This window comes from Megascapheus bottae, chromosome 5 (assembly GCF_031878675.1).
Source record: "Megascapheus bottae isolate mThoBot1 chromosome 5, mThoBot2.hap1, whole genome shotgun sequence".
In the NCBI taxonomy this organism is placed as follows: domain Eukaryota; kingdom Metazoa; phylum Chordata; class Mammalia; order Rodentia; family Geomyidae; genus Megascapheus; species Megascapheus bottae.
The window spans coordinates 14,923,742-14,943,409 of NC_143513.1; the positions used below are offsets into that span (position 1 = coordinate 14,923,742).

Genomic DNA, 19,668 nt, shown 5'->3' on the forward strand with positions numbered 1-19,668 from the left:
GTTCTTGTACCAGTACCAAGCTGTTTTGAGAATTATAGCTCTGTAATAGAGTCTAAAGTTTGGAATTGAAATTCCTCCAGCGCTGTTCTTTCTGCTAAGAAGTGTTTTTGCTATACGGAGTCTTTTATTATTCCATATGAAATTTTGAATTGCCTCTTCTATTTCTTTAAAGAATGACATTGGGATATTGATGGGTATTGGGTTGGATTTGTAGATAGCCCTTGGCAAGATTGTCATTTTCACAATGTTGATTCTTCCAATCCAGGAGCATGGGAGGTTTTTCCATTTCCTTAGTTCTGCTTTAATTTCCTTTTTTAGGGTTTTAAAGTTTTCATCGAAAAGGTCCTTTACATTCTTAGTTAAGCTAATTCCTAGGTACTTTATTTTCTTTGAGGCTATTGTGAAAGGAGTTGCTTTCCTGATTATTGCCTCGTTCCTCTCACTGTTGGCGTAAAGGAAGGCAGTTGATTTTTGAGGGTTAATTTTATAGCCTGCTACCCTTCCAAAGTTTTGAATGAGCTCAAGGAGCTTGGGAGTAGAGTCTATAGGATTCTTTAAATACAGAATCATGTCATCTGCAAAGAGGGATAGTTTTACTTCCTCTTTCCCTACTTGGATCCCCTTTATGCTTGCTTCTTGACTTATTGCACTGGTTAGGAATTCTAGTACTATGTTAAAGAGGAGTGGAGAGAGTGGGCATCTTTGTCTCATTCCTGATTTTAGAGGGAATAGCTTTAGATTTTCACCATTAAGTGTAATACTAGCAGCGGGTTTGTAATACACAGCCTTTATTATATTGAGGAATGTTCCATGGATTCCTAGTTTCTCCAGAGCTTTTAACATAAAGGGGTGTTGGATCTTGTCAAATGCCTTTTCCGTGTCTATTGAGACAATGATGTGATTTTTGTCCTTGCTCCTGTTGATGTGTTGAATTATATTAATTGATTTGCTTATGTTGAACCAGCTTTGCCTCCCTGTGATGAATCCAGTTTGATCATAGTGTATAATTTTTTTGATGAGTTGTAGAAGGTTGACCAGTATTTTGTTGAGAAGTTTTGCATCGATGTTCATCAAAGAAATAGGTCTATAGTTATATTTCTTTTATGAATCTCTGTCTGGTTTGGGGATGAGGGTTATACTGGCTTCATAGAATGAGTTTCGTAAACAACCTTCATTTTCAATTTCGTTGAAGAGCTTGAGGAGTATTGGTGTGAGCTCTGCTTTGAAGACCTTATAGAATTCAGCTGTGAATCCATCTGGCCCTGGGCTTTTCTTAGGTGGAAGTTCTCTAATTGCCATTTCTATTTCAGAGCTTGAAATAGGCCTGTTGAGTTGGTTTAGTTCTTCTTAGTTCAGTGTGGGTATGTTAATATTGGCTAGGAATTCATCCATTTCTTCTAGATTCTCAAATTTGTTGGCATAAAGGTTTGAGAAGTATTCCCTCATGATAGTCTGGATCTTGGTAATTTCTGTCGTGATATTACCATTTTCATCTGCGATTTTGTTTATTTCGATATGCTCTCTTCTTTTTTTGGTAAGATTTGCTAAGGGCTTGTCAATTTTGTTAATTCTCCTTGTTTTGTTGATTCTTTCTATAATTTTTTTGGATTCCAAATCATTTAATTCTGCTTTGATTTTAATAATTTGCTTTCTTCTACTGGGATTAGGGTTGGTTTGTTGCTCTTTTTCCAGGAGCTTAAGGTGAGACATTAACTTGGTTTGCAATTTTTCCAACTTGTTGTAGGCACTCAGCGCTATAAATTTCCCTCTGAGTACTGCCTTTGCTGTGTCCCAAAGGAGTTGGTATTTTGTGTGCTCCTTACTGTTAAATTTCATGAACTGTTGGATTTCTGTTCTGATGTCTTCGATGACCCATTGGTGATTCAACAATGTGTTGTTCAGTCTCCATGAGTTACAGGGTTTTCGTTGGTGGAGATGTGTGTTCAGTTTCAATTTGATGCCTTTGTGGTCTGTGTGTGCATGGAATAATTTCAGTGTTTCTGAATCTGACCAGGTTTGTTTTATGGCCTAAGATGTGATCTATTTTGGAAAATGTTCCATGTGCTGCTGAGAAAAACGTATATTGTGTTGTTGCTGGGTGGAATATTCTGCAGATGTCTGTTAGATCTAGTTGGTCTATATAGTTGTTCAGTTCTAAGGTTTCTCTGTTGAGTTTTTGCCTTGTTGATCTGTCCATAGGTGAGAGTGGTGTGTTAAAGTCACCGACAATCACTGTATTTTGATCTATGTATGGTTTCAGTGTAAGTAAAGTTTGCTTGATGAAGTTTGCAGCTCCGGGATTGGGTGTGTAAATATTTAGGATCCTTATGTCTTCCTGGAGGAAAGATCCCTTTAGTAGTATGTAGTAATCTTCTTTGTCTTTTCTTACTAATTTTAGTTTGAAGTCTATTTTATCTGATATGAGGATGGCAACTCCAGCCTGTTTATGGGGGCCGTTAGCTTGATAGAGTTTATTCCAACCTCTCACTTTCAAAAGATGATTGTTTTTTTGGGTAAGATGTGTCTCTTAAAAACATGAAAAGGGATATCAATGTGCAAGAAGTAATGCACCTAGTACCTGACAAGGTAACTGTAGCCCCTCTATACCTTATCCTGACAATAAAATTTTAAAAAGTTTTTTAAAAAAAAGATGTGTCTCTTGAACACGGCAGAACGATGGCTCTTGCTTTTTGATCCAACTAGACAGCCTATGCCGTTTAATTGGCGAGTTAAGTCCATTGATATTGAGTGTTAAGATTGAGAGATATTTATTAGTTCCTACCATTTTTAAAAGCTTTTATTAGGGCCTGACTCACCTTTTTTTTACTTAAGATTGGTATTCTACTACTTGAGCCATCCTTCCAGTTCAGCCATTTTGCTGGTTAACTGGAGATAAGATACTTGAAGATTGGTCTGTTCAGGCTAACAGATCTCAGACTCCTGAGTAGCTGGAATTACAAGTGTGAAACACCAGCCACCAAGCTTTACCTAGATTTTTCTTTTGTTTTAAAAGTATTGTCTGGTACTGTGGTTCTCAGCATGTAGCATGTCTGACAATAGCAAGCATTTGCCCCATTGTAACTTTCCATTCTGTATTGTCATGCAGAGCAAAGGTCAGTGAAGTACAACCTGCACTTGCCAATCATAACAGTTGTGTGCACCTGTTTCTTTTAAAGCCTCTCCTCTCTGTCTTTGCCTATTTTTCTATTGACAGATGGATAGATGTAGACATTTCGTATTGATTCTCTATCTAGAGCCCCCAAAGTACTACAGCAAGCTACTCATGTGTGTAAATAGGGACTATTTCTGTGCTCAGCCTTGAGATAGCCAGGCTTCTCTCCTGGTGGAGGCGAGGCTGCCCCAAGCGTCATGTGGCCCTTCTTCCCTCACACCTCCTTCAGGCTTCTGTCTCTTGCTGCTTGGGAAAATAAATGTTATATTTGGATATCACAATGAGAAGCTCACTTGTGAACAGAGAGTTTTTTCACCCCTCAGTCTAAAATTATTTAAAGTTGTGAGAATACTGAGAGAAGATGATAAAAAAAAAAAACCAACAAACTGAAGCAAACAGACATGCTGATAAGTAGTACTGAGAATGGAGATTAGACCAATTTCTGGGGGGCAAAATTTTTTGTGCACTCCCCCCTCTACTGCTCTGAAAACAAGCTTTCTGTGCATATGAACTACAACAGAGACCAATAGACTCTACAACTTTACCATTTTTCAAAGGAATCCTTTCTGCTTGAATGTATAATTTTTCACATGTAAAATAGTTCATTTGATAAACTTTAACTTTACAAGTATATAAGATTATATGTAGTGAGAAACACAAGCAAACCTGCTGAGTTTCATTTAGTGTGCATTTAGGGTATTTGTGTGTGTGTTGGTAGTAAGACTGAATTCAGGGCCTTTGTTTCTCCTCTTAAGGGCTAGTATTCTACCACGTAGAGCCATACCTCCCCTTTCTGTATATGTATTTTTATCCAGAATCTCTGTATCTTTACCAAAGAGGCAAAGCATGGGAATGAAAGAAATCATGGTCTGTGTTTCTCTCTGTATATATGGTTTCATCTGTTAGTGAAGGTAAAGGTAAATATATATATATATATATATATATATATTTATTTATATTCCATTCTGATTTATCCAAAGTAAGTACTATTCTGCCACATGGCTGTCCTCCATCCCTTCACTCAGACCTTTTCTAGCTGCAGCTTCTATCAGTTGATTTTGTTCCCTACGTGCATCCTACTTATTAAGTGTTGAGGAAGTAATTATGACAGTTTTACCATGAAGCATGTTCTTATTCTTCTCCTGGTGTTCTTTTCTTTTCTTTTTCTTTCTCTCTCCCTCTTTTTTTTTTTTTTTTTTTTATTGTGCCAGTACTGGGGCTTGAACTCACACTTGTAGTGTCCCTTGATTTTTTTTTTTTTTCAGACTCAGGGCTAGTGTTTTTACCACTGTGTCACAGCTCCACATCAACTTTTTTAGTGGTTAGTTGTAGATAAGAAATTAAAGACGTTTTTCGTGGGGCTGACATTGAACCATGACTTCCAGATCTCAAGTCTCCTATATAGGGAGAATTAGGTTGCGATTCACTGAAACCTGGCTTCCTTGTAGTGTAAAGTGATCAGACTGTATAATAATTTCTTCTGTTTTTGTTTTGTTCTCCCGCTGTGGATGTCATTTCATTGGAAATAGCTGAAGTTTTTTCTCTTTTTAATGGCCTCTGTGTCTCTCTAAATTTGAGTATGAGATAATGACATCTAGAATGATTTATTTCAACAGCAGTATTGTGAATAATTTTTGCATGTTCTCTAGGCTCCAGTGCCTGTGGCAGGTTCTGGGAACAAAAGGATGTGAGAGAATTCTGGGCCCTGACTCTCAAGTGTCACCAGGCTTTTGGAAGCATAGGCTTAGAAACAAGAGTGAGTGCAATAAAGAGGAAAATAGAATCACATTTTAGTTAACACTTCTAGAGAAAGCATTATTCTGGAGCCTAAGGTTAGGGAAGGCCACAGATCAACTGGGCTTGAAGGAAAAGAAAAGTAATTTTCATCTTCAGAGATCAGTACATTAGACTAAGGTATACTGGTGTCTAGAAGTTTTACTTACACTGTCACTTTACCAGCTTAAGTACCATATTTTAGTACAGTTTAGTAAACCTGATGATCTCTGAGGCTTCATGGTTATTTTGTAGAACATTGTTATTTTATAAAGTATAACTGAGGATACTAATGTAATTCATTAAGCAGTATTTTCCATTTAAATCTTTTGTGTAAACTTCATCTTAGCTGTGGATCCATGAATCTTCAGCCTCTGGAAATCAGACCCCAGATACATAACCCAGAGGCTGGCTAACCCAAATGTGGATCAAGAACATTCTTGGGTGGGGGTGAGGGGACAGGGTACTTACATCACAGACAGAGTTTTTTCTTTTTTTTTTTCTTGTTATAATTCCATAGCAATTTAGCATAACTACTATTTATATAACATTTACTTTGCGTCCAGTATCGTAGGGCAAGGGTGAACTAAAGTCCATGAGAAGATGTGCAGAGGTGATGAACAAATATTACATCATTTTATAAGAAAGATGACAAACCTCCAATGTTTGTATGAGGGGAGGTCCTGGCATCGTTCCCTGCTACAGATACGGAGGAGCTCTGCAAGGATTTGAAAGATATTAAAATGAAGAAAAAAGAACCTATAAAAATGTGGCTATGATGTAAATTAATCATTTCCTCTTCTGTCTTCCCAGCTGGTTAGTCTGTTGCTGATCGGCATTGCTGCCTGGGGTATTGGCTTCGGGCTCATTTCCAGTCTCCGTGTGGTTGGCGTGGTCATTGCAGTGGGCATCTTCTTGTTCCTGATTGCTCTGGTGGGGCTGATTGGAGCTGTAAAGCACCATCAAGTCCTGCTATTTTTTGTATCCTTGGTAACATTTGAATTTTTAGCTCATTTAGGTTGACTTCTTACTCATTACCGATTACTGTTGGAGTGGTTACAGTTCATTTGGTATTATTAGGAAGGAATTGCCACAAAGCAAACTTGTAGAAACCTTTTGCATGTTTGTTCCACCAATACGAGGAACATTTGTGAGGGTAAAGTTTATTGTAGGGTTAGATATTCCTACTCTTAGTCAAATCATAAAGAATTTTTTTTGGGAAAGTTCAGTGAAGTAATTACCAATGTTTTCTATTATTTGGTTGACAAGTTTGTACGTTTCCTAGATAATTTGTGTATTTCTTGTCTGCTTAGTTTTATATATACAAACATACAGTTAGTTTCATTTGTGATGAAATTCTAATGTGTTATCCATGTGTTGTTTGCATTCATATTTTTCAATATGAACTTACAGTGTGTTAGCAAAGTAAAAATTATGTGTACTTTTCATACATATAATTCTGGGTGAATTTCTTTCAGTACATTTAAAGTTATGTCAGTGTTTTTGCTTTATACTATTTTAGGAATGCTGAAAAATGTCCTTAACTTTGCCTTTCAGTATATGATTATTCTCCTACTGGTATTTATTGTTCAGTTCTCTGTGTCCTGTGCTTGTTTAGCCCTGAATGAGGAGCAGCAGGTGAGTGGAGCCTTTTTTTCTTCTACTTTATTTTTATTCTTCCAGTCATTAATCCATTCCTTGAGTGCTGGTATTGGGGCTTGTACTAAAGGCCTGGAGCTTTCACTTGGCTTTTTTACTCAAGGCTGGTGCTGTAGCACTTGAGCCACACTTCTACTTCTAGCTTTTTGTTGGTTTATTGGAGATAAGATTCTAACAGATTTTTCTACCTGGGCTGCCTTTGAATTATACTTGTCAAATCTCAGCCTTCTGAGTAGCTAGGATTACAGGTGTAAGCCACCAACACCTATTTCTACTACTTTTTTATATCATGGGCATGAAAAAAAGGGGGGAAATGACTAGTCTATGAAAATGTTTATTTTGCCTAGAATTGAGGATACTTTACTCTGAATAGCTCAACTCCTTGTTTGTTTTTGTTGTTGTTGTGTTGTTTTGTTTTTGTGGGCATAGGGCTTGAACTCAGCCTGGGCACTGTCTCTGACCTCTTCAGCTCAAGTCTACCGCCCTACCCCTAGGCCTGGGCATTGTCCCTGTGCTTTTCAGCTCAAGGCTACTGCCCTACCCTTGAGCCAAGCCCCCCCTCCCCGTTTTCTAGAGGTTAATTGGAGATAAGAGTCTCAGGTCATTTTGTGCCTGGGCTGGCTTTGAATCTTGTTCCTCAGATCTCAGCCTCGAGAGTTGCTAGGATTACAGGCATGAGCCACCTCGCCCAGCTTAACTCTTTGTTTTTGAGTCCTTATTAGTGGGTTGATAGGAGCTGAAAAGACCATGAGGTATTGTAAACTTTTGTATCCTTTCTGTTTTAGCTCTAATAGAAGTTGCTACTGCTATAAGATGTTTAATAGGTCATCCCACCATTAATAAGTGGGGAGATATTGGCTTTGAGATGTGTGTAGTGTCATCCTAGAAGTTACTCTGTTTATAATATATAGAGAAATAAGGGTTTCTTGTGTTAAGGCAACAGAAACTTAGTCTTATTCTAGTCAGATAATTATGCCTTTGGACCAAATGCTTTTTTGGTCCATATTTGAAATTGCATATCATAGATGGAATTGTGCCTTAATTCTGGTTGCAAATGGAAAGATAAGCCTTTGAAAGGTTTTAATAGTTTTATAGAGTATATTAATTTTGTGCACACTCAGGTCTAGAAGCTATAGGCTCTAGCTTCATGATTTTATGCAGACACATATTTTAAAATAAGTATGAAATGTATTTCCCAGGGTCAGCTTCTGGAGGTTGGTTGGAACAATACAGCAAGTGCTCGAAATGACATCCAGAGAAACTTAAACTGCTGTGGGTTCCGAACTTTTAACCCAAATGATACCTGCCTGGCTGTAAGTCCAAAGTATAAAGTTTTGTGTTGTTGCTGTTTATTTGTTTTAATGCCTATCCTGGAGCTTGAACTTGGGGCCTGTGTGCTATTCCAGTGGACTTTTTTTCCTGGGTTGACTTTGAACTGCCATCCTCAAATCTCAGCCTCCTGAGCAGCCAGGACCACAGGTGCGAGCCACTGGTGCCTGGCTAGATTTTGCCTTTCCTTCCTTCCTTCCTTCTTTCCTTCCTTCTCTTTCCTTTCCTTTCCTTTCTTTCTTTTCTTTTCTTTTCTTTCTTTCTTTTTAAATATGTATGTAGTAATTAATGAATGTGATGGAGGATACTGAGTTGTATGTCAGAATTGTCTTTCATATACCTATATTATATTTAATATACACTACTCAAACATTTGCCTGTTCTCAAATAACATGAGAATACTATTTCAGGTCCCTGTCAGACATCCTAAGATTTTGGTTTGTTGCCCCTAATTTTTTTTCCCATTTGCCTTTTCCTAGAATAAATAGCGAAAGAGAAATAATAGGCCAATCTTAGAGCTTTAAAAGAAGCAAGTAAACATCATGATTTTGATAGTAGAAAAAAACATCAATGCTAGATTGTTTTTTTTTTTAACCAGATAGACACTAAGGTGGAAGTCACACAGAAGTACCTTCTTTTTCTCCCTTCTCTCCTATCACGATTGATTTGGAGTTAAACTATTTATAGATCAAATAGAGCCACTCTGCTGTCCCAGGCCAGACTTTGAACCTTCAAGCTCTAACTCCAACACTGTATGAGAAACAGCTCAGAGCTTAACTCACCTAGGAAATTCATGTGTGTTTTATATTTTAGAGAAACCTCTGTCACCACCTCTCTGGGTCCTGAAGGAGTCTCAGTATTCTTCTGTTGGCTGTGTCACACAGTGTTATACATTTTCCCACCTGAAACAGCACTCATTCATCATCATCTCACAGGTCCATGGGTCAGGAGTCAATTAGGGGTCAATTACGGTCTCATGAGGCCGACATCAGGTGTTGTTGGCAGAGGCTGATAGTCACACAGGCCTGAGATCCTCAGGCTGCCTCACTATTGGGGGGAATATTGGCTCTTAGTAGTCTCCAGACCGAAGGTCCTGTTTTCTTGGTGGCTGTCAGGTGGGTGCCTCATGTCACAATACAGGCATAAAGTTAGCATGAAAATCACTCCATTCTGATCAGATGGAGTCATAGTAAATGTAGTCTAGACATGAGAGTGATTCGCCCATTATACTTACAGGTCCTAACCACAGGAAGACAGGGTCATTTACCAACAAGCCACCCTAAAGATTTACATCTCTTCTAAGAATATACCCGGGATTGATTATAAGAACCCAGACCCTAATTTTGTGTGCACTTTTCAATTGCTCTTTGTAAGTGTGCCTTTTTGTAAATCTACTGTTCCCTTTTTTAAAAATTAGGGCTTATCAATTATACAAAGGGGTTTCCTTATGAAATTTCCACACATGTGTATAAGTCCACACCCCTGTTCCTCTTTCTTATTCCTCCTTACCCTTTTAAAAATATTTATTAAATTATTTTTTTCTGCTCTATCCCCTTTCTATTTTCATTACTTGTATATAAAGTACTCTGATCATATCTACCCTCCTTTCTTTAATTGACAGAGCTGTTTTAAAAGCAGCCAGCAGTGCTCACTGTGTGCTCCAATAATTGGGAAATATGCTGGAGAGGTTCTGAGATTTGTTGGTGGTATCGGACTCTTCTTCAGCTTTACAGAGGTAGGTGCAAACAACTCATTCTTCTCTTTTGTCCCAGGGAGCAGCAAGACACAGTGGTGCACTTGAGAATGATAATCTCAACTTCCACAGGCAGTAGTGAATGCTCTGTAGAAGAACTAGTAATGTAACAGGTTTACTCTGGGCTTGCGATGATGACATCTGACAAACTACAAGAACAAATGATGAAGAAATATTTCCTCCTAGGGAAAATTGAAGGAACAGATTAAATGAGTTTTTTTTCCCCTTCCCTTTCAAGAATTATGTGGTAAATTAGTTTTAGTTCAGTGATTGGAATCTTTACATTATTGAATGTGTGTTAATAGGTAGGTACACACATACACACACACACACACACACACACACAGGCACACACACACACAAATATGCTCTGAAAAACTGTCTCTCAAAGCCTTCCTCTATTCCCACTTTGTTTCCAGCCTCCCATAGGTGACTACTCTTACAATTTGTTTCTATATGTTTATACAATAAATACATTGGTGTACTTATTCCAGTTGATACTTATTTATTCCAATTAATACTTTCTCTGTGTGTGTTTGTGAGAGTGGTGTGCACACACGCTGGTTCTGGGGCTTGCATTTGGAGCCTGAGTTTTTGTGCCCAAGGCTAATGCTCTGCTCTTTGAGCCACAGCTCCACTTTTAGCTTTCAGTGATTAGTTGGAGATGAGTCTCACAGAATTGGGTGCTGGTGGTTCATGCCTATCCTGGCTACTCAGGAGACCGAGAGCTGAGGATCATAGTTCAAAACCTGCCCAGGCAGGGAAGTCTGTGAGACTCTTACCTCCATTTTACCTCCAGAAGACCAGAGTGGAGCTGTGGCTGAAAGTGGTAAAGCACTAACCTTGAGCTGAAGAGCTCATGGATGGTGCCCAGGTCTTTAGTCCAAGCCCCACAACTTCTCTAGCTGGCCCTGAACCAAAATTTTCAGATCTCGACCTCCCGACGTATTATATACGTGAGCCACCAGTGCGTGGCTCAACACATTTTTTTATATTACATATATCCATATGCAAAACCATATATGTTGCTAATTTTAAGTGTCTTTATGACTTGATCATTAGGTATGTGACAGTATGGGGCTTGAACTCATTATCAGATTACTGTCTTAAGCCTTTTTGCTTAAGGCTGGTGCTCTACCATTTGTGCTACAGCTTTACTTCTGGTTTTTTTTTTTTTTTTTTTTTTTTTTTTTTTTTTTTACCTGGTTAATTAGATATAAGAGTCTCATGAACTTTTCTGCTGTGGCTGAGACTTTGAGCCAAGCTCCTCAGATGTCATCCTCCCGAGTAGTCAGGTTTACAGGCATAAGCCTCTGGTCCCAGTTGTGGACAATTTTTTCTATACTTGTAAGTTGGAAATGTTTATTGAATGAAATTGTTTTTTATAGGGCCCATAATACAATTCCAGCTACTTAGGACATGGAAGCAGAAGGAGCTCCAGCTTTATTTGGAGACCATAGAAAACATTTTTTTTTTTTTTTTTTTTTTGGCCAGTCGTAGGCATGAGCTCAGGGCGTGAGCACTGTCCTTGGACTTTCTCAAGGCTAAAGCTCTACCCACTTGAGCCTCAGCACCACTTTTAGCTTTTTTTTCCCTATGTATGTGGTACCAAGGAATCGAACCCGGGTCTTCATGCATGCTAGGCAAGCACTCTACCACTAGGCCAAACTCCCAGTCCCCATAGAACACATTCTTAATGAGACATTGACTCACGAACATATAGAGGCATGGCTTAGTGGTAGAGCACTTAATCCTGGGTTCAACTCTATAACCACGATAGTAGATAGATAGATAAATATGAAACGTCTAATTTTTATTTTAACCACATAGATATTAAAAGTGTATATTTTCTTTTGACTCATAAAGTCTTCTAGTATTTTATTTCAGGGAGATACAAAGTGAACACAAAGGATGTTTATAGTTTTTTTGTTTGTTTGTTTGTTTGTTTTTGCCAGTCCTGGGCTTGAGCTCAGGGCCTGAGCACTGTCCTTGGACTTTCTCAAGGCTAGAGCTCTATCACTTGAGCCTCAGCACCACTTCCGGCTTTTTTCTATATATGGTACCTAGGAATCGAACCCAGCTCTTCATGCATGCTAGGAAAGCACTTTAACCACTAGGCCAAACTCCCAGCCCTGTTTATAGTTTTTAAAAAAAAATATTTATTAATTTATTGCCAGTCCTGGGCTTGAGCTCAGGGTTTGAGCACTCTCCTTGTTTTTTTTTTTCTCAAGGCTAGAGCTCTACCACTAGAGCTACAGCTCCATTTCCGGCTTTTTCTATGTATGTGGTACTGAGGAATTGAACCCGGGTATTCGTGCATGCTCGGCAAGCACTCTACCACTAGGCCAAACTCCTGGTCCCCGGATGTTTATAGTTTTGAATACTAAACCTTTGGGAGCAGGTTCAAGTTCTTCTGTTCTTTATTACAGTGCTGGTTAGGTGAAGTGTTGGACAAAGAACTAACAGCTGCCCTGACTGGGTGGCAACCTAGTGTTGCAGCTTAGGCATCCTGTGCCCTTGACCAAGTTGCTTAATCTTGTTTGTACATCAAGAGTACAGTTGGGGATATAGTTTTACCTTTATTTATCACAGGTATTTAGTACATATAAAACTTATACAACTCTTAAAATAGTACCCAGTATATGGCAGGTTAGCTGTCATTTTGTAACAAGAAGTTACTGGTATGTAAGTCAACACATGATCCCCTTAGTGAAAAGGAGAGTTGAGGCTGTTATTGTTAGTTATATGTCCGCTGCTGCTTTAAGCAAAGTAATATAGGTCAAGTATTTAGTTAAGATTGTTGTGTATATCTACAGAACCATATGACAAATCAGGAAAATCCTAAGTACTTTGAATGCTTAGAATTTCAGGTGATTCCCTAATGGATTGACCAGTGGTTTTCCCCTTTAATGTTTCATTGCGATAAGTATTTCTGTGGTCAGCTTTCTGCTGTGGAATGTTTTATCTCCTAGCTTTTACATGGCTAGATTAAAATATGACTTAGGATAGGAACACCCTAAAGGATTTTGATAAATACTGTATTGTCAAATTGGTTTCTTGATAGTGGAAACCAATTTACTAACTTGTGATTCCGTCACCTACTAGTTATTTTTAACTATTTTACTATTTGGCAGTTTGATGCTGTTAGTGGTACTACAGTCCTCCGTGCTCTTGTGAAGGAAGACATGGCCAGTGAATTTCACCCGTATATCTATAGGGGTGTAATAACTTTTGTTTCAGTTGGGGCCTTTGCGATTGTGTATAGTGAATTTAAATAACATATTTTAAATGGGAAGTTTTCTCTAAGAGTGTCAGCAGGGGTGGAATAACATGTGTGAGAGTTTAGCACCAAGCTGGGCCTTTTGTGGGGAGGCGGATAGGAAGGCTCCCCGGAACTCCCTGTCGCTTCCTGTCTTCTCTACTTAACCCTATCTTCTGCCTTTCTCTTCCATTTTCCCCTTTAATGCTTCATTATCCTTCACATTTGTGTGTGTGTGTGTGTGTGTGTGTGTGTGTGTGTGTGTGTGTGTGTGTGTGTGTGTACGCGTGTACTTTGCTTTCTTCTGCTTTCAATTTCTTTGATACTTATCAAACTTTTTTATGGCTGGGATTTTTTTTTCATTAGAGAGGATTTTTAGCTTTACTAAATCAAATGTTTCCCCCCATATTGTTTATCCTTTTGATATTATGCTTTAGAAACGCCTTTCTTATGTGTGTGTAAAATATTTCAATAATTATTAACTGCATCTCTGTATACCATGTATGCATATGTATGTAGGTATCCAATGTGTGATTGGTTTTATATTAATTCAGCTTCTTTTTTCTCCCCTGAGTGAAAAAGTTCACATTTAACTGTTAATAACAAAGTTGACAAAGAACATCAAGCTTCAAACTCCAGTTTAAGACCAGCATAGCCTTGGAGTACTCTGTCTCTCGCTCTCTCTCTGGTCTGCTTTCTTGTTTTGTCTATTGCTTCTCATAGTGCCTTCTGAGTTGGTCTTTCCTGTCCCTCTCTTTTATAGACCACTGTAATTCATCACTGCACCTAATCTTGATAATCTGTAACTTAGTCACTGCCACAAAGTCCCTGTTACCCCACCAAGTGACATATTGTCAGGTTTTGGGGGGCTTTTGGTGTAGATGCTTGAGGGGGACATGTAGCCTACCACACTGAGCGTACTTTAATATATTGTGACTTCTTTTGTTTTACTTCATTTTTAAAGAAAAATAAATAAATAAAACCTCTCCTCTGAAACAACAGAAAAAGCAAGGTGAAGCTGAGCTCTAGTGGCTTACACCTGTTATCCTAGCTACTCACTAGGCTGAAGTCTGAGGTTCTTGCCTTGAAGCTAGCCAATGTTCCAGTTAACCATCAAAAAGCTGAAAGTTGGGCTGGGACTCAAAAGGGATGCCAGTCTTAAGTGAAATAGCAGAGCCTGAGTTTGGGACTCGTGAGTTCAAGCCTTATTGCATACCTTAGTTTAAAAAATAATAAAGAACAGAAAATGAAACAAATAATAAAGCAAGGTGATTTCGATGTTCTAGAGCTGTTTTATTGATAAACTAAACAGTTACATAATTATACACAAACGTTTTTCTCCCTTTTTATTTATTTGTTTTTTAAATTCCAGATCCTGGGTGTTTGGCTGACCTATAGATACAGGAACCAGAAGGACCCTAGAGCCAACCCTAGTGCGTTCCTGTAAGGAGGACCCACGGAAATCTTTGTCGGATCTTGTTCACTTCTCTATCCATTAAGCTAATTTGCCCATTTAGCAAAGGAAACACTGAAACGTTATGTTACCTACAGTGGAATGATACATTTTTACTCGTGTTTCTCTAAATGATTTTCTGCTTCCGTTAGTGTGAAAAAAAAAAAAGGAAACTCATGGTGTCTCCTGACCCTGAGTGGTATCTGTACCTGTTGTTCTGTGTCCTCACGGTGTCTGGCACTGTCCACTGTGGCCTTTTAGCATTTTTATCTGCAGAAAAACTTTGTATGGCACTACTGTGTTGATCATCTTGTGAAATGGAGTATACATCTCACTGGAATAATTATGTGTAGCACTATGCTGTGTAGATAGTTCTGCCTGGGAAGGGTGGAAGTTTATTATAGCCAGAAAGTCCGAGATTTATTATGTTCATCAGCTCAGTAAAGGGAAATCCACATCCTCAATATTTTTCTTTGTCTTTTTAGGAAACGATGTACTGTGATGACGTGTTACTATAGAAATGATCATTTCATTCCGTAGTTGTCTGTGATGTGACACGGATGTAATTCTAAATATATTTGTATCTTTAGAAAATTGTAGTTTCATTGTTGACTTCTACAGGTTAAGTACAAAGGAGAATGGTTCTAATGTGTACCAAGTCCCTTCTGCTTTCAAAATGGAACACATGTGTCTATATAATCTTAATATTCTTTGTAAAAACAAAACCAAAAGCAATTTGAAGTCTAAAAAAAAAACTTGCATTTTTAAACAAGTTACTCTTTAATGCATTGGCCCATGTAGCAAAAAGGTAATTTGACTGTCCTAAAGAGTTAACATTTTCATGAAATTTCTCAGTATTATAGTAACACCTTGTCAAATCCAAGCATATTTAAATGTGATATATCCCGTACTTCGAAAGTGAAATAATATTGTGGTTCTGTATGATTGTTTAAACACATTAAAAGATGGAAACCATTCTTTGTGTATGCATATTTGAATTGACAAAAGCTAATGGAACTATTGATGGGAGAATTAAGGAGAGATATTTTTCTTCCTTGCTCCCTTCCTGGTGATACTGGGATTCAAAACCAGTAAAGCTGGTTTGTGTGCTTGTTTTTGGAGAATCTTGCCAACCATTCTGCTCCAGGTGGCCTCAATGCTTGATCTTACTCATATGAACAGCTAAGATTGTAGTTATGAGTCATCAGTGCCCACCCATGACCAAAGGATTTGATAAATCTATCTAATGCAGCGTGCCTGCATCTTGGTCAGACATCAGTGGATGGAGAAGGAGTGAGTGGAATTTTTTGGTGTGATTTCGTATGAAATGGAAGAAAGTTCATGTTCATAAAAAAAGATGGGTTGGGGGCCAGGAGTTTGGCCTAGTGGCAGAGTGCTTGCCTAGCATGCACGAAGACCCAGGTTTGATTCCTTGGTACCACATACATAGAAAAAGGCTGGAAGTGTTGTAGCTCAAGTGGCAGAGTGTTAGCCTTGAGAAAGTCCAAGGATAGTGCTCAGGCCCTGAGCTCAAGTCCAGGACTGGCAAAAAAAAAAAAAAAAAAAAAGGATGGGTTATACCTGCTTTTGTACCAAAAGCTATATGTTTAGGTAAAACACTAGATAGAGAGATAGATAGGTATTTTAAGACTTTTTCTTTATTATAAAAATAGGACAACCAGGTTTGGTGGCTCACCCCTGTAATCCTAGATACTCAGGAGGCTGAGATCTCAGGATTGTGGTTCAAAGCCAGCCCGGGCACTTAAAGACTGTGAGACTCTTCTCTCCAATTAACCACTAGAAAACCGAAGTGGTGGTGTGGCTCAAGGGGTAGGGCGGTAACCTTGAGCTGAAGATCTCAGGGATAGCGTCCAGGCCCAGAGTCCAAGCCTCACGACTGACAAAACACACACGCACACACACACACACACGAAAAGGACAGAATTCTATGTATATAAATTTCTATGTTGTAGAGTAACTTTAAATCATAATTCAGTGGTTGACATTCAATATTAGCTCATACTTTTTACCGATGTATTTCTCAAATCTAATTATATTTAGATTTTAATTTCATTCATCTTAGCAACAAAGATAACAACTGTAAGATTTTATTCAGTTTGTTGAAAAGTGTAAATGAATTTATGTATTTACTCACCTGAATAAATTTATTTATTCAACATATTTATAAGAGACCTTCTAAAATGTAGGACTTAATTAATGGTAGTGAATTGACAAAACAATGAAACAAATTTTATCTGCCTATGGAGTACTGGGGTTTTGTTTTTGATGTTCTGGCTTTCTGCCACTTGACCTATGCCTCGAACTCTCTTCCTCACTCCTTATTTTGCCTTTACAGCTTAATCCTCTAGGAGCATATTGAACTGAGTAGCTGGGATTATAGGCAGGATCCATTAGTGCCCAGCTAATATGTTTCTTCAAGTGAATTTCCACCTATGTTATTAGTTGTAGGATTCTTCGATTATTTACTGTTCTTGGGTATTAGAAGTGGTTGTGGCTAACAACTACAAATCGACAAAAATATATACATAAAAGTAAATGTGAAGAAATATACAAGAGTCCAGAGAAGCGAAGAAAAGGCTAAACAACAAGAAAGGTTCAGAATGCTTCTTATCAACAGAGCTGCAGGATTCCCAGTTGCAGATCTGAAGAACAGTCTATTTGATCATAACCACTGCAGTGGATGGAACAGCTCATATCATTGCTTTTGAACCTCAGGATCTCAGACAAGCTTCATTTATTGGGGCCAGAGGATTGGTTCATCCGCCTAATGCATTGTACAATGTGCCTATGCCTTGGCTAAACATGGGTGGATGGATGGATAAGAGTCCATGGAATATATTGATGCATAGGTTTCCTACAGAAAGGAAGAAAGTTCTTGTTCGTAAGAGGAGCATGGGAGTGTCTGGTTACCAAAAGATGGAGGGTATGGATTTAGGAGAAACAGAAAATCACTCCAGAGACTTTTTTATTATTATAAACAGGAAAGAGTTCTGTGTGTGTTTGTTTTTATTTTGTGAAGTAACTTTGAGACAATTCAAATCGAGTGGGAAGGGTGGCATTGGGAGGGAGGGAAGAGAATGATGAAAGGGGTGAGAGATCAAGATGCATTGCACTCATAAACTGACGTGTTGAAATTGTAACCCCTTTGTACAACTAAAGATAATAAAAAGAATTTTAAAAGCATTTAATTGTTGATATTGTAATCTACCAGGGTTTCAAAAAAATCCAACTTTATTTCAATTTTAATAATGGCTTTTGTCTCAGCAAGAAAAGTAACTAAGATTTCACTCAGTTTGTTTGCAAGTATATATGTATTCATTCAGTCAATTCATCTATTCATTGTTATCAATTCCTCTACTGATGAGTAGGAAGTATAGGACTCTGTAGTATTGAATTGGCAAAGAAGAGAATTAGAGACTTCCTTTTATCAAAAATGTATTACATCATAGATGGGATGTTATGTGATGTTCTAGGGTGGCTGAAAGTCTCCAGGGACTTTGTCAGAGAGTGGGAACGATTTGTTTCTCATTCCATTGAGCCTTTATCTCTCCCACAAGCTGTCTCTGGTACTCACTTCTCCCCCCATGTTTTTCAGCCAGAAGGACTTATTATCTTATTTGTTGGGCTTTTCAATACATTTTTTTCCTCATCTGAAAAAGGGCTTTAAATTTCTGTACTAAACAGTAATTCATAAAAATTATCTTCTAATTATTAACCTAACATAATGGGGATCACATTTATCCAGGCATAAATATCTTATCTGTGGGCCCATTTGTAATAAGTAGAGAATGTTGGCTGTGAAAAAGAAGTGCTTATGTGAAAATTACTACATCATTTGAGGAGACAGGCAGGGCTGAGATATATAGGGGAGAATAATGGAAGGGGCTAATACTGGTCAAGATTAATTGTCTTCATATATTGAAACCTCTTCATGCAAATACTTAAAAGATTTTTTTGTGATTTTTAAAATTGTAATTAATAGAAAGGTTACATGATATTTGCCAGATAGATGGTGCAAAAGATTCTTTTTCTTCCATTGTGAGGCTTAAATTCAGTGCCCGGGCACAGTCCCACAGACTCTTTGTGCTAAAGGATGGCACTCTACCTCTTAAGCTGCAGTGCCAGTTCTGGTTTACAAGTGGTTATTTGGAGATAAATGTTTCATGGGGACTTTTCTGCTTGGACTGACTGAACTCTTTGGATCTCAGCCACGTGAATAGCTAAGATTACAGTGTGAGCCACCAGTGCCTGGCTACTTAAAGATTTTTTCAAAACATTGTATAGTGAACAAAATAGAAATAAAGTAGAAGTCATATTTGTTTAGGAAAAGTTCTCTTCCATTATTAATAAGCACTACATTGCTGTTATTTTTGCATTCCAGGTAGCATGTGTTTGTTTAGTAAATCTTGGTAGATTTTTAGGAAAATGGTGATCGATAGAACTGCAGAGCATTGTATGTATGTCACTTCCAAAATTCAGCAACACTAGTTAATCTCCCAAGAAGACAGAACCAAGCTAATATTACAATGTCATGCTGACATTGACCACAGAGTATTGTTGCTTACGCTGTAACAGAAGATTTGAAGGGGAGATTTTTCTAATTGTGTCTTTCTTTAGCATTCTGTGTTTAGTTGCATTTCATAATCCTGTAAGGCTCTGGAATGCCCTAACAAAATACTTTCCTTGGTAGAAATGCTTGTATGAGGATGATGTGATCTTGAGAAAACCAAGCCTCTACTTAGATTTGTGTTCTAAATTACATTGGCTTTATTAGAGTCACCCAGGTTCAGGGCCAGATGAATCTTTAGAATCTTTAGAACTAGTATCTTATGAGAGTGAGTAATAAATGATGATTAGTCACATAAGAGATGTCTATTTTCAAAGTACTAGCAAAAGTCCTTGTCAAATGAATTTGGGCTTTTTCCTTCATTAGATGAATCTGAAGATTGTGGATTACCAGCCCACTCTGAGATGTGATCTCTTTTTGGATGTAAAGATACTGCTCCCACTCCACTCAATATCATAGTGGCCACTGGAAACATACCTGAATTTGACCCTGAGTCCTGAAAGCTCCTGTTGTAGGCAGATCTCAGAATTATTATAGGACACCGCCTGTGTGTACACAATGCTGCCAGTGTGAAATATCAGAGAAGGGATGGCTCACACCCAGGTCTGCTCTCAACCACAAATGACTGTAGGCAGGTCCAACCTTACTTTTCCTAAAAAAAAAAAAAAAGAAAGAAATTACT

At 38.1% G+C, this 19,668-nt stretch overlaps 1 protein-coding gene across 1 annotated transcript in view; it reads left to right on the top strand.

Moving 5' to 3' along the window:
• Tspan13 (tetraspanin 13) overlaps positions 1-15,373 on the top strand; it is a 40,768-nt gene extending 25,395 nt beyond the window's left edge. The window contains exons 2-6 of the mRNA XM_090332725.1: positions 5,759-5,926; positions 6,503-6,583; positions 7,804-7,917; positions 9,555-9,668; positions 14,318-15,373. Of these exons, the coding sequence (XP_090188851.1) occupies positions 5,759-5,926; positions 6,503-6,583; positions 7,804-7,917; positions 9,555-9,668; positions 14,318-14,392 (552 nt within the window). The 3' untranslated portion in view covers positions 14,393-15,373. The remainder of the gene's footprint in view (positions 1-5,758; positions 5,927-6,502; positions 6,584-7,803; positions 7,918-9,554; positions 9,669-14,317) is intronic.
• The last annotated feature ends 4,295 nt before the right edge of the window (positions 15,374-19,668 follow it).